The sequence below is a fragment of the Oryx dammah genome, unplaced genomic scaffold (genome assembly GCF_014754425.2).
Source record: "Oryx dammah isolate SB20612 unplaced genomic scaffold, SCBI_Odam_1.1 HiC_scaffold_24, whole genome shotgun sequence".
In the NCBI taxonomy this organism is placed as follows: domain Eukaryota; kingdom Metazoa; phylum Chordata; class Mammalia; order Artiodactyla; family Bovidae; genus Oryx; species Oryx dammah.
Window position 1 is genome coordinate 35,569,457 of NW_024070208.1, and position 14,894 is coordinate 35,584,350.

The 14,894-nt window shown below is 45.5% G+C and overlaps 1 protein-coding gene across 2 annotated transcripts in view; it reads left to right on the forward strand.

The window, feature by feature from the left end:
* Window positions 1-6,951, forward strand: part of LATS2 (large tumor suppressor kinase 2) — a 34,463-nt gene extending 27,512 nt beyond the window's left edge. The window contains exons 7-8 of one of the 2 annotated variants that reach the window (XM_040266793.1): window positions 681-787; window positions 4,778-6,951. In XM_040266793.1, coding sequence (XP_040122727.1) covers window positions 681-787; window positions 4,778-5,275 — 605 coding nt within the window. In that variant the 3' untranslated portion in view covers window positions 5,276-6,951. Of the gene's footprint in view, window positions 1-680; window positions 788-919; window positions 3,826-4,777 lie in introns of those variants that run through there. The other variant, XM_040266794.1, reaches the window with a different exon arrangement.
* The last annotated feature ends 7,943 nt before the right edge of the window (window positions 6,952-14,894 follow it).

Consider the following 14,894-nt stretch of genomic DNA (forward strand, 5'->3'; position numbering starts at 1 on the left):
CCCTCCGTGCCCACAAGGGGCAGGGCAGAGGCAGCCATTACCTTTGCCACAGTTTCCTTCCCTCTTGTCCCAAAAGCTCCCCAGGGAGCCTCGGCACTGGCCTCACCTGACCTCCAGTCACAGCGTTTGTGCTTTTTAGTTTCTACATTTTTTTTTTTTTTTGGCTGCATCGCAGTCTGTGTAATCTTAGCTCTCTGACTAGGGGTGCAGCCTGTGCCAGGCGCACAGCCCTAACCACCAGACCGCTGGGGAAGTCCCTAGTTTCTACGATGATAATTTGTGTCTGTATCCTTTACGAACTTAAATTCCTGGTTTAGTATTGTTATTAACAATAACAGTAACTTTTTAAATTTAAAAGATCTGTTATTATAAGAGCATCCTGTGTTTATCATAAACTAATGCTGTAAAATCAGAAAACACTCGTGCCCACACTCCTGCCACGTGGAGGCTGTGACCTTCGGCAGCACTTTTCCAGTGGTCTGTTCCGGGCCCCTGTGCGGGAAGCAGTGACGTCATGCGTGCGCCGCGGAGGCGGGAGGCGGGGCATGACGCGCGAGCCTGTGACGCCCGGCAGCTCTTTCCTGCTTGTGCCGAGGGGCGCTTTCTCGGTGACCAGAGCCACGCTCTCAGCGCGTCTGAGGCCGCGGCGCGGGTGTGGCCTGAGCCCCGCTGTCTTTCAGGTTACACCCAGCTCTGCGACTGGTGGAGTGTCGGCGTGATTCTCTTTGAGATGCTGGTGGGGCAGCCGCCGTTCCTGGCGCCGACGCCCACGGAGACCCAGTTGAAGGTAATGGGGTGCGCGGGCCTCTGAGGAGCCCTGGGGTCTCTGGCTGACACTGGGCCTTTTGTTCTGGGTAGTGCAGGAGTGTCAGCTGTATGAAGTGAGGAGTTTTCAGGTATTTTTGTTACTTCCTGTTAGGTTTTTTAATTTGAGTGAGTAAAGGCCCAAGGTCAGAGCTGAGCTGTGATGTTAAGTGTGAACCTTGACGCGAGGGAGGCACCGTGGCCGCACGTCTGGGCCGGCCGGCAGAGCCCGGTCTGAACCGAATGGCCTTGAGGAGATGAGTTGGTTGGTTTGGACGTTATGTCTGTATTGTCGACATAATATAAGAGCTGCGGGCCCAGCCACTTAAACGCACATTTGCAGTGTTTCAACTAATCCTGTCAAGTAATAATACTCAATAGTCAATTTTAGAGTGGTGGCCTTTTACTCTCTGAAGCGATTAATTTCATTCCTTAAGAAAGATTGAGTAGAGAATCTGATGAAACTTTTGGAACGTCTCAGAACAGTGCTCTTGTAACACTGACTATTCTAGGACGTATTCACACACTCGAGTCCGTGGTAGACCCGGAAATGTTAGTAATAGTTACTCTGATGGCCTCTTGAAAAAATCCTCAGTGAAGGCCCCGTTTCTTTCCAGTAAAAATGAAATTGGAACTTGGTATTATCTATATCCTAATTGAATTGCTGAAATAGTTACTAATTTTTTTCTAGTTAGTAATTTGCCAGCATGATAATCACCCAGTATTAAAAACTGTGATGAATTTTACCATTTTAACTACACTTTATAGTACAATCAGTGGCATTAAGTACATTCACTACTACTTATTTCCAGCCATTTTCACCATCCCAAGCAGAACTTCACCCACTAAATGATAATTCCATCTTTCCCTCCCCTTTGCTCCTGTAACCACTCTTCTACTTTCTGTCTCTATGAATTGCCTATTCTTAGGGACTTCATATGGAGAAGACAATGGCACCCCATTCTAGTACTCTTGCCTGGAAAATCCCATGGATGGAGGAGCCTGGTGGGCTGCAGTCCGTGGGGTCGCTAAGAGTTGGACAGGACTAAGTGACTTCACTTTCACTTTTCACTTTCATACATTGGAGAAGGAAATGGCAACCCACTCCAGTGTTCTTGCCTGGAGAATCCCAGGGACGGGGGAGCCTGGTGGTCTGCCGTCTGTGAGGTCACACACAGTCAGACATGACTGAAGTGACTTACCAACAGCAGCAGGCACTTCATATAAGTGGAATCATACAGTATTTTTCCTTTTGTGACTGACTGACTTCATCAGCATAAGGTCCTCAAGGTTCATCCCTGTTGGAACCTGTGTCAGAATGTCCTTCCTTTCTAAGGCTAAATACTGCTACATTGTATGTCATATTGAATAATAAATACTCCACTGTATGCAAATAACATTCCATTTTCTTTATCCATCATCTGGCAGTTAACGTTTTGGTTGTTTCCACCTTTTGGGCTCTTGTGAGTAGCGCTGCTCTGCACATAAGTATGTATGTAAATATCTGTTTGCTCCCTGCATTCAGTTCCTTTGGATATATACCCAGGAGTGGAATTGCTGGGTCATAGGATCATTGTGTGTTGAAACTTCTTGAGGAACCTCCATACTGTTTCCATATGACTGCACCATTTTACATTCCCACCAGCAGTATACTGAAGCTCCTATTTCTCCATATCCTAGCCAACATTTATTATTAGTTTTTAATAGTAGCTATCCTAGTGGGTGTGAGGTGGTATCAGTTGCATTGTGATTTTGATTTGCATTTCCCTGATGTTCAAATAATGTTGAATTTCTTTTCATATGTGGGCATATGTAGATACCTTCTTTGGAGAAATGTCTATTCAAATCCTTTGCCCTTTTTTAATTAGGTTGTTTGGGTTTTTGTTATTGAGTTGTAGTTTTTTATGTATTCTGCTTATTAATTCCTTATCAGATGTATACTTTACAAATAAATTCTCCCTTTCCATAAGTTTGTCTTTTCACTCTGTTGATAGGGTCCTTTGATGTACAAAAGTTTTAAATTTTGATGAAGACTTTTATGTTTTTTTCTTTTATTGCCTGTGCTTTTAGGTATCATATCCAGGAAGTCATTGCCAAATTGAATGTCACGAAGATTTTTTTTTTTAATATATATATTCTGTTTATTTTATTTGCTGCATTGGGTCTCAGTTACAGCATGTGGGATTTAGTTCCCTGACCAGGGATTGAACCTGGGCCTCCTCCATTGGGAGTACAGTCTTAGCCACTGGACCACCAGGGATGTCCCTCATGAAGATTTTTGCTTTATGTTTTTTTTCTTTTGAGTTTTATATCTGTGTTGTGCATGTGCACTGTTGCGTCCAACCCTTTGCGACCCCATGGACTGTAGCCCACCAGGCTCCTCTGTCCATGGGATTTCCCAGGAAGGAATACTGGAGTGGGTTGCCATGTCCTCCTCCAGGGGATCTTCCCAACCCAGGGATCAGACCTGTGTCTCCTGCATTGCAGGCAGATTCTTTGTTGATAGGCCACTGGGGAAGCCCACACCAGCCCTTGCATCTCCGCACAACTCCCAGTTACATTGACCTTACTTTGTTCAGACTCCAGGAGCAAATAAGCCCTTAGCAGAGCATCCGGATGGCTGGTTTGTGTTGTTGATCACTGCTGTCTGGGGGTGGCTCCCTTACCCTGTGGGGGCTCCTGCTGAAACCACACTGGCCATTTGTAGCTGCCTCAGATCCTCCTACGTCTGTTTGGTTCTCCTATTGTGAAACTATCAAAATCTTTTTAAAATTAAAGTTATTTTTATTGAAGTAGAATTGATTTACAGTATTAGTTTCAGGTGTAGAGCAAAGTGATTCAGATTATATTTTCAGATTCTTTTCCATTATAGGTTATTGTGTGATATTGAATATAATTCTCTATGCTATCCAGTCAGCCATTGTTATCTGTTTTATGTATGGTATTGTGTATCTGTTAATCCCATACTCCTCTAATTTGTTCTTCCTTCCCTCCCTCTCCCCTTTGCTAACCATAACTTTGTTTTCTGTGTGTGTGAGTCTATTTCTGTTTTGTAAATAAGTACATTTTGTATTTTAGATTACACTATAAGCTATATCATATGGTATTTGTCTTCCTAGTTCTCTTAGTATGACAGTCTCTTAAGTTCATTTATGTTGCTGCAGATGGCATTATTTTGTTCTTTTTTATTGCTGAGTAGGATTCCATTGTATGTATAGACTACATCTTTTATCAGTTCATCTGTTGATGGACATTTAGTTTGCTTCTTGGCTATTGTAAATAGTGCTGCTATGAACACAGGGGTGCATGTATCTTTTTGAATTAGAGTTTTGTCTGTATTTATGCCCAGGAGTGAGATTGCTTGGTCATAGGCTAACTCTAATTTTAGTTTTTTAAGGAACCTCTGTACTGTTCTCCCGGAGAAGGCAATGGCACCCCACTCCAGTACTTACTCTTGCCGGGAAAATCCCATGGATGGAGGAGCCTGGTAGGCTGCAGTCCATGGGGTCGCCAAGGGTTGGACACAACTGAGCCACTTCACTTTCACTTTTCACTATCATGGACTGGAGAAGGAAATGGCAACCCACTCCAGTGTTCTTGCCTGGAGAATCCCAGGGACGGGGGAGCCTGGTGGGCTGCCATCTGTGGGGTCGCACAGAGTCGGACATGACTGAAGCAACTTAGCAGCGGCATACTGTTCTCCAGAGTGGTGCACCAGTTTACATCTCCACCAACAATGTAGGAGAGTTCCCTTTTCTCCATACACCCTCTTCAGCCTTTATTATTTGTTAGCTTTTTGATGATGGTCATTCTGACTTGTGTGAGATGATACCTCATTGTGGTTTTGATTTGCATTCCCCTAATGATTAGTGATGTTGAGAAACAATCGTGTTCTTTAACACCCTGTCCCATAAAGGCCCTCTTTGGCCTCAAGAGTGAGGAGGAAGGAACACTGGGTGTGTTGTCCCCGCAGGTGATTAATTGGGAGAGCACGCTGCACATCCCTGCACAGGTGGAGCTGAGCCCTGAGGCCCGGGACCTCATCGCCAAGCTGTGCTGTGCAGCTGAGCACCGGTTAGGCCGCAACGGGGCCGATGATCTGAAGGCCCACCCGTTCCTGGGTGCCATCGACTTCTCCAGTGACATCCGGAGACAGCCGGCCCCCTATGTGCCTACCATCAGCCACCCCATGGACACATCCAACTTTGACCCAGTGGATGAGGAGGGCCCCTGGCAGGACGGCAGTGAGGACAGCTCCAAAGCCTGGGACGCGCTGGGCCCTGCGGGCAGCCGGCACCCGGAGCATGCCTTTTACGAGTTCACCTTCCGGAGGTTCTTCGATGACAATGGCCACCCGTTCCGGTGCCCCAAGCCTGCAGTGGCTGAAGCCGTGACGGAGGCTGAGCAGCCGGCTTCAGTGGGTCTGGCCCTGGGGGTGCAGGCTGGGGGCTGCCAGCCCGTGTACGTGTAGACTGGTGGACGGGGAGGTCAGCCCGTCAGGTCAGTTGGCCGGTTGCCCCTCAAAGTCTAGTCTGCACCCAAAACCAAAGCAGAAAAACTTCTGAAAGAGGACTCACCTCTGAGATCTGCATCTCCAGGTTCTGGTGGATGGCAGGAGGTGTCAGCGCAGCCTGGAATTAGCTTTGAGGACCTTCACGACATTAAAACAATATTTTTTAAATCAGTACAGTAGAAAGAGCACTTATTTTGTTTATAGCCATTTTTCTTATTAAATTATAGGGATTAATTTTGACAAATCATGCTGCTGTTATTTTCTACATTTGTATTTTATCCACAGCACTTACTCACGTTAGGGAAAGACATAAAGATTGAAGAACATGTGATAAGAAATCTCTGTGCAATAATGTTAAAAAAAAAAAAAACACTGTCCTGATGTTACTGATACCATTTTATTCACACAATGGTTTTTGTTTTATATTTTTCCCACATTTCAAAATTGTGATATATGTTAAAAGCTGCTTTTGTTGTTTTGTTCTGTTCGCTTTTTACATATTATAGCATCATAGGAAGTATGAGCAGTTGATCATGCGGGTGTGACTTCAGACATCAGGTATGGAGAGAGCATGAACAGGGTTTTTCTATTATTAATATAACGTGACCATGTCTTGCCATTCACAGCAGGTTCTGTGAATACGTTTTTACTGAGTGTCTTTGGATGAGTCGTTCTGGACAGTGTGCTGATGCCGTGTCGTGAGTGACTTCCTCGCTGGGACTGCACCCCCCTCCTCTCTCATTGCAGAAATGCACGTGTTCCTGAGGGATGATGTGACTGTATGTGTCGTGGGTGTGCTTGGATTCTTTGAGGGGGCAAAGACATTTGTCCTACACTAAACTTGTGTACATCAAAAGGGATTCACTTAGCTCTGCCAAAAAAAGTAAGTTAGCCATGGATCTCTGTCTGTCTTGCCAGTCAGGATGCTGTCCTGTGGCCCAGCCAACACAGGGAGCCAGAGCCCCACCCTGCAGACCTGTGGAGAGTTCTCTCTGCAGTGCTTTTTGTGTGCTTTGAAGGATCCAACTTAACTCAGTTTTAAAAGCACATTTTTCTAATCTTTGTGAAACAGCAAGGACTATTCAAAGTGATGTTGGAGGGGAAAAAAAAGATAATTAAGCCATACATATTTTCTTAGGAGTATAGATGTATATATAACTATATAGATAAACACACAAAATATTCCTATTTCAAATTAGTATGATTCCTATTTAAAGTGATTTATATTTGAATAAAAAGTTAAATTTCTTTTTTGCTTTTTAAAAACCTGATGCATCATATTTTTTGTTATATTCACATATTTTTCCTTGAGGTTTTTAGCATAATGTATCCATTACTTAGTGTATCTCTAGGCAGCAACACTCACATGTCTGTGGATGTCTAAACTGAAGAAGAAGATTCCTGTGTACTGGTTTACATGTGTATGAGTGGCAGGTTCTGAGTCTGCTGTGCTGTGTCGTGACTGTCAGTGTTTCTCTAGTTTTGCAGTAACGCCGTGTTGTTATTTACACTCTTACAGCCTTCATGTGGTAGGTTCTTTCTCAGGAACTCAATTTTACTATTATTTATTGATATATCATTGCCTTTGAAAAGCTTCTACTGGCACAATTTATTATTAAAAGTTTGAATCCAAATCCCTAGGTGTCAAATTTTATTGAAATTTGTAAGTTCTTGTTTGTCTCCTGTGCTTTCCCCATGATTCAAACACAGCGGGGGCTGCCATTTCGAGGGAGAGGAGCTCTTGTCTTGGTTTGGTCTGGGATTTGGAGATTAGGTTTCAGGTCACAGCACAGGGTCCAAGTCCGGGTGCAGTTCTGCGATCAGCTTTCTTTTCTTCCTGAAGGTGGTGACGGGTGTTTGGGGTTAGATTGCTGAGTGGGGTCGGTGGGCTGTCAGATAGATCTTGAGTGGGAGCTGATTGCCCTGCTCAAGATAGTCACACTGACAGTACAGGGGTAACACCCTACCTTTGCTTCAGAATGGTCAATGGTATTAAGAGCTCCAGAAGCTGTCAACATTTGATTCTGAATTGTTCTTTTGAAAGGTGCAGTCATGTGGTCACCACTGGGCAGTCCCCACTCCACCAGGCCATCTCAGACCTTTTCCTTGTGGAGACAGGGTTCCACTTACGTGGGCCCAGCTTTCCTCTTAGGCTCCCATGTTGGGGAGGCATCACCAGCCAAGTGGCGATCCTAGCACCCCAGCAGGGACTTCGGCATGGTGGGAGGCAGAGTTTTCTGGTCTGATTGGCTGAAGTGGAGCAGTTATTGCCCATTTGTCCCTCTCCTTTGGTGGGAGTGCCGGGGGGTTGGGCTTTTTGACATTTCCAGGTTTCGGGTTTCAGCTCCAAATCTGGAACATGGAGGCAAAGAGAACTTAGTGCTGTCTAGTTCTGAGGTCCACCTTTCCTTTCAAGGTCTTCTGGTTTGTATACAATGTCCAGGAGTTTTAGAAGAAAAGTCTGTCTCGAAGTGGGTTTCAGTTTCAGTTTTACCTAATGAAGATTCACAGCTCACTTCCTCAGTCACACCAGCGCCGTGTCTCAAGCTCATTGCCACATGTAGCCAGGATCCATGTTGGACAGCTGGGGTCTGAGAAGGCTCCTCTGGCTCTGCATTAATCCTTGCACTGACATCTGGCAGAATCAGGGGACTAGTGTGAGCAGTTGGGCTTCATCTGTTTCTCCTGTGTCATTCACACTTAGGCAGTGAAGAAGCAGGTCCTCTGACCATCCAGAGTCCAGTACTACCTTCCAGTCAGCAGCATCTCACCCTTTGCCTTTCCTGCTTGCTGCTCCAAACACAGACCCTCCTAAAATCACCAGTTTCTGGCCTTCTTAAGCTGGTGACTAGTGTCTTCAAAAGGATCATAGTAGCTTGTAGATACAGGACTGAGAGAAGCCTGCCTCCCTGTGTCCCCCTGCAGTAGAAGCCAGAGTCTTGACAACTGGACTGCCTGGGAAAGAGTCTCTGTCTATCTCTTGCCATCTCCTGATCCCCAGCCTCTCTCATGTCTTCTGTGTTATTTTTTCTGGCAATTCCATTATATGACTAATGGACTTTTTTTTTTTTTGGCTGTGCTGGGGTCTCAGTTGTGGTGTGTGGGATCTTTTTAGTCATAGCATGTGAGCTCTTAGTTGTGGTACGTGGGATCTAGTTCCCCAACCAGGGATTGAACCCAGGCCCCCTGCATTGGGAGCACTGGATCTCTGGGAAGTCCCATGGATATATTTTTAGATTGAAAGGACCTGTGCAAGGAGATCCAACCAGTCCATTCTAAAGGAGATCAGTCCTGGGTGTTCTTTGGAAGGACTGATGCTAAAGCTGAAACTCCAATATTTTGGCCACCTCATGCGAAGAGTTGACTCATTGGAAAAGACTGATGCTGGGAGGGATTGGGGGCAAGAGGAGAAGGGGACGACAGAGGATGAGATGGCTGGGTGGCATCACCGACTAGATGGACATGAGTTTGGGTGAACTCCAGGAGTTGGTGATGGACAGGGAGGCCTGGCGTCCTGCAATTTATGGGGTTGCAAAGAGTCGGACACGACTGAGCAACTGAATTGAACTGAAGTGCACAGAACTAATGGGTAAAAATAGACCCATACAAATAAACGTACGTCATCAGAAAATTCAAGAATGTTTGGAACAAAGAAAAGAGAAATAAAATGTCTTATAGGAAACAGTTCATATACAAAGGATCAAGAATCAGAACCAAAAAAAAAGAATGGCTTTGAAGGTAACACCAGTTCTCAACACTAGAGGATGACGGAACAAGGCCTTCAAATTTTGTGAAAAGAAGGAAATAGCAACCCACTCCAGTGGAAAATCCCACAGTCAGAGGAACCTGGTGGGCTAGAGTCCATGGAGTCACAGAGTGTTGGACATGACTGAGCGACTGAGCACACAGTTGTTTTCAATCCAGACAAGTCATTAGTTGAGTATGAGGGTAGAATAAAGACATTTCAGACATTCAAGAATTCAGAATATTTTCTTCCCATATACTTTCCCAGAAAGCTGGAGGCAGACACAGGCTCCAAGAAATGGATCCAACAAACGGGAGGAGGGAGGGGGTTCCTGGGAGCTGTTGGGGGGGGTCCCAAAGGACAGCTGTGTCCCAGGTGTGGGGGGTGGGCTGCTCGCTCAGATCCTCGGTCAGAGGGTGTAGGAGATGACCTTTGCTGTAAAGAGGTAATTTACCTGCCTTAGAGGAGATGGGTACTTGGAGAACAGTTTGGGATTGGATTTGGGAGGAGGATATAAAAAAACAGTAAATGGAAAACACAAGCCAATGATTAATTCAATGTACAGAAAAATACTTTGACAGGGATCAGATTTAATATAAATGCTTCACCTAAAAAGCTAGATGAAAACAGAAAAATTTCTTTACCATCGTGAGGAAGAATAGGATAGAATAGAACACTGAAAGCACTAAAAGTAAAGGAAAATACATTTGGCTTCATAAAAATTAAAACTTTCCACTCCTAAAAGTCACCATTACATGGAGTAGGAAATGGCAACCCACTACAATATTCTTGCCTGGAAAATTACATGGAGGGAGGAGCATGATGGGCTATACAGTCCAAGGAGTCACAAAAGAGTTGGAATGACTTAGTGACTGAGCCCAGATACACATGATGTATAATATAATTTTTACTGCTATGTAAAGCAAATAAGGGCTTCTCTGATACCTTAGTTGGTAAAGAATCCACATGCCTTGCAGGAGACCCTGATTTGATTCCTGGATCGGGAAGATCCTCTGGAGAAGGGAAGGGCTACCCACCCCAGTATTCGAGCCAAGAGAATTCCTTGGACTGTATAGTCTTTGGGGTTGCAGAGTCAGACATGACTGAGCAACTTTCACAAAGCAAATATCTTTTTCAAAATAATAAAAAAAGTCACCATTACGAAAATGGGTGAATATTATCTGTGCACAGATCTGACAGAGGACTCATATCCAGTTTGTATTCTTGTAAAGCAGTATCTTTTTTGAGTTTTTCATCTTGGCATGATGTACTTCCTGTTGTTACAGAAGATGAGAATTTAGTTCCTTTTAAGCCCTCTTCCCCCCTGCCCAGTCCTGTCCTTCCCACTCCCGTCTTCCTGATACACATTGTCAGACTTTTGGTAAAGTTGATAATTAGCATGTTACTCAGTTCAGTTCAGTTCGGTTGCTCAGTCGTGTCCAACTCTTTGTGATCCCATGGACTGCAGCACGCCAGGCCTCCCTGTCCATCACCAACTTCTGGAGTTTACCCAGACTCATGTCCATTGAGTTGGTGATGCCATCCAACCATCTCATCCTCTGTCGTCCCCTTCTCTTCCCACCTTCAATCTTTCCCAGCATCAGGGTCTTTTCCAATGAGTCAGTTCTTCGCATCAGGTAGCCAAAGTACTGGAGCTTCAGCTTCAACACCAGTCCTTCCAATGAACACTCAGGACTGATCTCCTTTAGGATGGACTGGTTGGATCTCCTTGCAGTCCAAGAGACTCTCAAGAGTCTTTTCCAGTGCCACAGTTCAAAAGCATCAATTCTTCAGCGCTCAGCTTTGTTTATGGTCCAACTCTCACATCCATACATGACTACTGGAAAAACCATCGCCTTGATTAGATGGACCTTTGTTGGTAAAGCAATGTCTCTGCTTTTTAATATGCTGTCTAGGTTGGTCATAACTTTCCTTCTTACTACAACTATGTAAATGTTATCCCCGGTGAACCACACTATTTCTATAATCATTTTCCATCTTGGAGATTTCAAGAAGGCTTTAGTACTTGGAATGAAAAATACTTTAAGGCCAGGAAAAGAAAATAAAATTAACCTAAATACAGCTGCAGGGTTTTTTCCTAATTAATTAGTTGTCTGTTCCCATGCCCCTGGCCCCCCTGAATTTTGACCTTAAAGAGCTAATGAACTGGAGATGAAAGCTTCATTTCAAGGCAGAGGTAACCCCAGGTGCCATCTCAAGCAGCTTGGGAATTTTCTGTTGAGGTGCTTAGCTGTTTGGGTCAGTGGGGTTCACACCCAAAGACTTCAGAACTCTCTCTGTGGGCATTGGCTGCTCTGCTCTGATCTTCCACAGATAACTTCATGAGATCATCTGAATTGTCTTAAGCCAATTTGCTTTGCATGTTTCTCTTCGGACTGTGTAATTTACTGTGTAATAAATAAACACGTAAGTGTTGCAAGTCTTACTTCTTCATAGCAAGAGGTTACATGGTCACAGCTAAAGCAAAAACAGACACTATTATAGTGAAAATATATGTAGGAATCCCTTCTGCAAATATGTTTGGTGATTTGCTTTCCTTTACTCTGGAATATGTAATACATACAGAATAGACCCACCCGTGCCTAATCCAGTCTTAACTTATCCTGAATTCTGTACAGTATTTTAGTCCAGAAAGTACCACAGATTCTCTGAGTTCCAAGTCCAACCAACAGACAGCAGAGGGAGCTCGTGATGTGCTTTTGCAAGTAAGATCTGCACTCACTTTAAGATCTGCACTCACAGAATGTCCTGGTGGGTCCTTTCTAGGGAGAGGAAAGTAGGGAGGAATTCTTATTAAACCACCCACAAATTGCATTGTTTTTCTTTCACGTTTTATAGTTGAAGTCTTGTTGATTGACAGTTTTGTGCTAATTTCTGCTGTATGGCAAAGAGACTTACACATATACATTTTTTTTTCTTTTTTTGGGCCACACCACAAGGCTTGTGGATATTTAGTTCCCCGATCAGGGATTGAACCCAATTCCCCTTGCAGTGGAAGTGCAGGGTCTTAACCACTGGACCACCAGTGAAGTCTCTCTATATAAAAATGCTAAACTACTGTATGCTGCTGCTGCTGCTAAGTCGCTTCAGTCGTGTTCGACTCTGTGCGACCCCATAGACGGCAGCCCACCAGGCTCGGCCTCCCTGGGAACCCAAGCAAGAACACTGGAGTGGGCTGCCATTTCCTTCTCCAATATATGAAAGTGACAAGTGAAAGTGAAATCATTGAGTCGTGTCCAACTCTCGGTGACTCCATGGACTGCAGCCTACCAGGCTCCTCCGTCCATGGGATTTTCCAGGCAAGAGTATTGGAGTGGGGTGCTATTGCCTTCTCCGAAAATACTGTATAGAATATATAATATTCTTCTCCATTATGGTTTATCCCAGGAGATAGTTCCCTGTGCTCTACAGTAGGACTTTCTTTTTATTCATGCAATGTGTTCTTTTTATATGTATATATTCTAGGAAGGTACTGTTGAACCTACTCAGTCACTTAGAAGTGATACTGTGCAAATTTCTATTCTGTTAAGGCAAGTCTACAGTATGTCTCCTGCCTCTCGCCTCCTCCCCCCAATTTAAAAACTAGACTGTCAAGGGACCCCAGAATAGTGTGGCTTACTCTAGTCTTGAATCATTATGGGCACCTACTATTTGTTCACTACACATTGAGTCAAAAATACATTGGGCAGCATTGTGTTCAGTGTGTGTAACTGAGTACCACGTGGCACATATTAAATCCTTAAAGTGGAAGCTTGAAGGTTTAAAAAGCCCTAGGAGTCTCTACAGAAATTCTTAAAAAGTATTTATTTATTTGGCTGTGCCGGATCTCTTTTGCAGCAGGCGGGATTTTTAGGGAAGTCCTAATCTCCACATAAATTTATCACAGATTTTTTGCAGGACAAACTATAAAACAGATGGAATTAGCGGATTCTGTGAATAAGTTCCATAGTCATTACTTTCATCGAACTTGGAGAGAAAATTATTTTAAGGCTACAAAAAGAACAGTTTTACTTAAACCAGGACCCAGGACCCTTTCTTCCTTTTAGGTAAACATGCAGGGCCTGAGTCAGGAGAGCCGACAGGGGCCCCCGGGGCCATCTTTGAGGGGGTGTGGTCTTGCGCTGTGTTGAAGGCGTGCACAGGACTGCAGTCTCAGCAGGAGGTAGGAAGGCTGCTGTGGGGAGGGCAGCAGTTGCGGGGCAGAGGCCAGGTACAGTGGAGCTACTGTTCTTGGGGACAGTGGGACCAAGCTAGCTGAGGCTGTCAAAAAAGCAGGCAAATCAGCAGTTGCCAAATACCCTGTTCTTTCTCTCCAGACATGTCAGAGGACGCTCTTCCTGGTGGGTGCATTTGCCAGAGCAGCAGGTTGGTTCTTGAAGTCTTGTTTAGAGCGTTCATGCTCTTAACAAGTATTGAAGGCCCCACTGGACAGGCTGCTGGCTGGGCTGGCTGGGCAGGCGGGTGAGGAGTGGCTGCTCTCCTCTGGGTGTCTGTGAGGCAGGCGCTCACCCCTGTGGCTGCTGGGTGCATCAGGTCTGCACTGATGACACAGGGCTTGGTCCGGCAGGTAGAGGGACAGTCCAGAAGACCCTGCAGTAACAGCCCACCCTCCCAGGAAGAATGGAGGAGGATAAAGAATGAGGAAAACACAGACACAAAACAAGAGAAGTCAGAAGCCACGGCTCCGGACTGCCTGGTGTCTGCACTGCACAAACATCATCTTTGCTGAGTCTTCCTCTTGCCCAGCTTATTAGAGGCTTTAAAAGGATCAGACTATTTTGGAACATTTGGCAAAGTTGCCATCAATAATGGCCCAGAATGTTCAGATTAGAGGATCCAAATGCCATTGTGTATGACATCTGTATCTTGTTGGAGGATGCCCTCAGGGTTTAAAGTGAGATGACAGCTAGGTAGGGATGGTAGGACTCCTCTGCGCAGGCCCAGGGCCACCCACAGGTCAGAGGACAAACACCACAAACAGGGACAGGAGTGGCTTCAGGACATTTATAAATCAAGCCCCACTTTTGCCAATTTCCTGTTGTCTTAAAACATTCAGAACAAAGCAGAGCTCTACTGACAACCCCCCATATCATCTTTGGGGGCTAGTGATGGACTCCTGGGGCGTCCATCAGGAACCACCTCCACCAGCCTCTATTCTGTCAGAACCCAGGCAGGTGTCACTGTCAGTTCCTGGTCACAGGGCTCGGGCCCCTGAGACTGGGGCAGGAACCGAGTCCTAGTTACTATTCTCAGACAAGCCAGCCCTGTCCTTGGGACGGAAGGCCCCCTCCAGGCCCCACTCCCAAGAACTCCCAGCAGAAGCCCAGCTGGGCAGTCTTCTGTCCACTGCCAGCAGCTTTGGCTCTGATTCTTCTCCATGAGCAGAGGACATCTTGAAATGTCAGTCCTGTGCTATCATTTGAAGAACCTGATCAGGCCTGCTTGAGAGGAACTTGGTCCCAGGCTGAGGCTCCCCTCTGCCCCGCCTGGACCCCTGCCTTCTGCTCTGCCAGAGCTCCAGGCTCTGAACTCTGACAAACTGCAGCACCTCTCTGCCACTTCTCCATGGGATCTTCCCAGTCTTAACCCCTGACGCATTTACAATTTCCGTTTTCCAGGTGAGGAAGCCGCTACCCTCGGGTGGCCTTTCCACACCATGACATCATGCGCTAGGATGGCACAGTAGCCCCTTAGGTGGTTGCCCCTTGGACTGAGCCTCTGGCTGGCTGGGTACCCAGAGGCTCCCCAGCAGCAGGGGGCTTGGGTAAAGCCTTTGGAAATCTGATGCAACTCATGCCTTTAGGTTGCTGG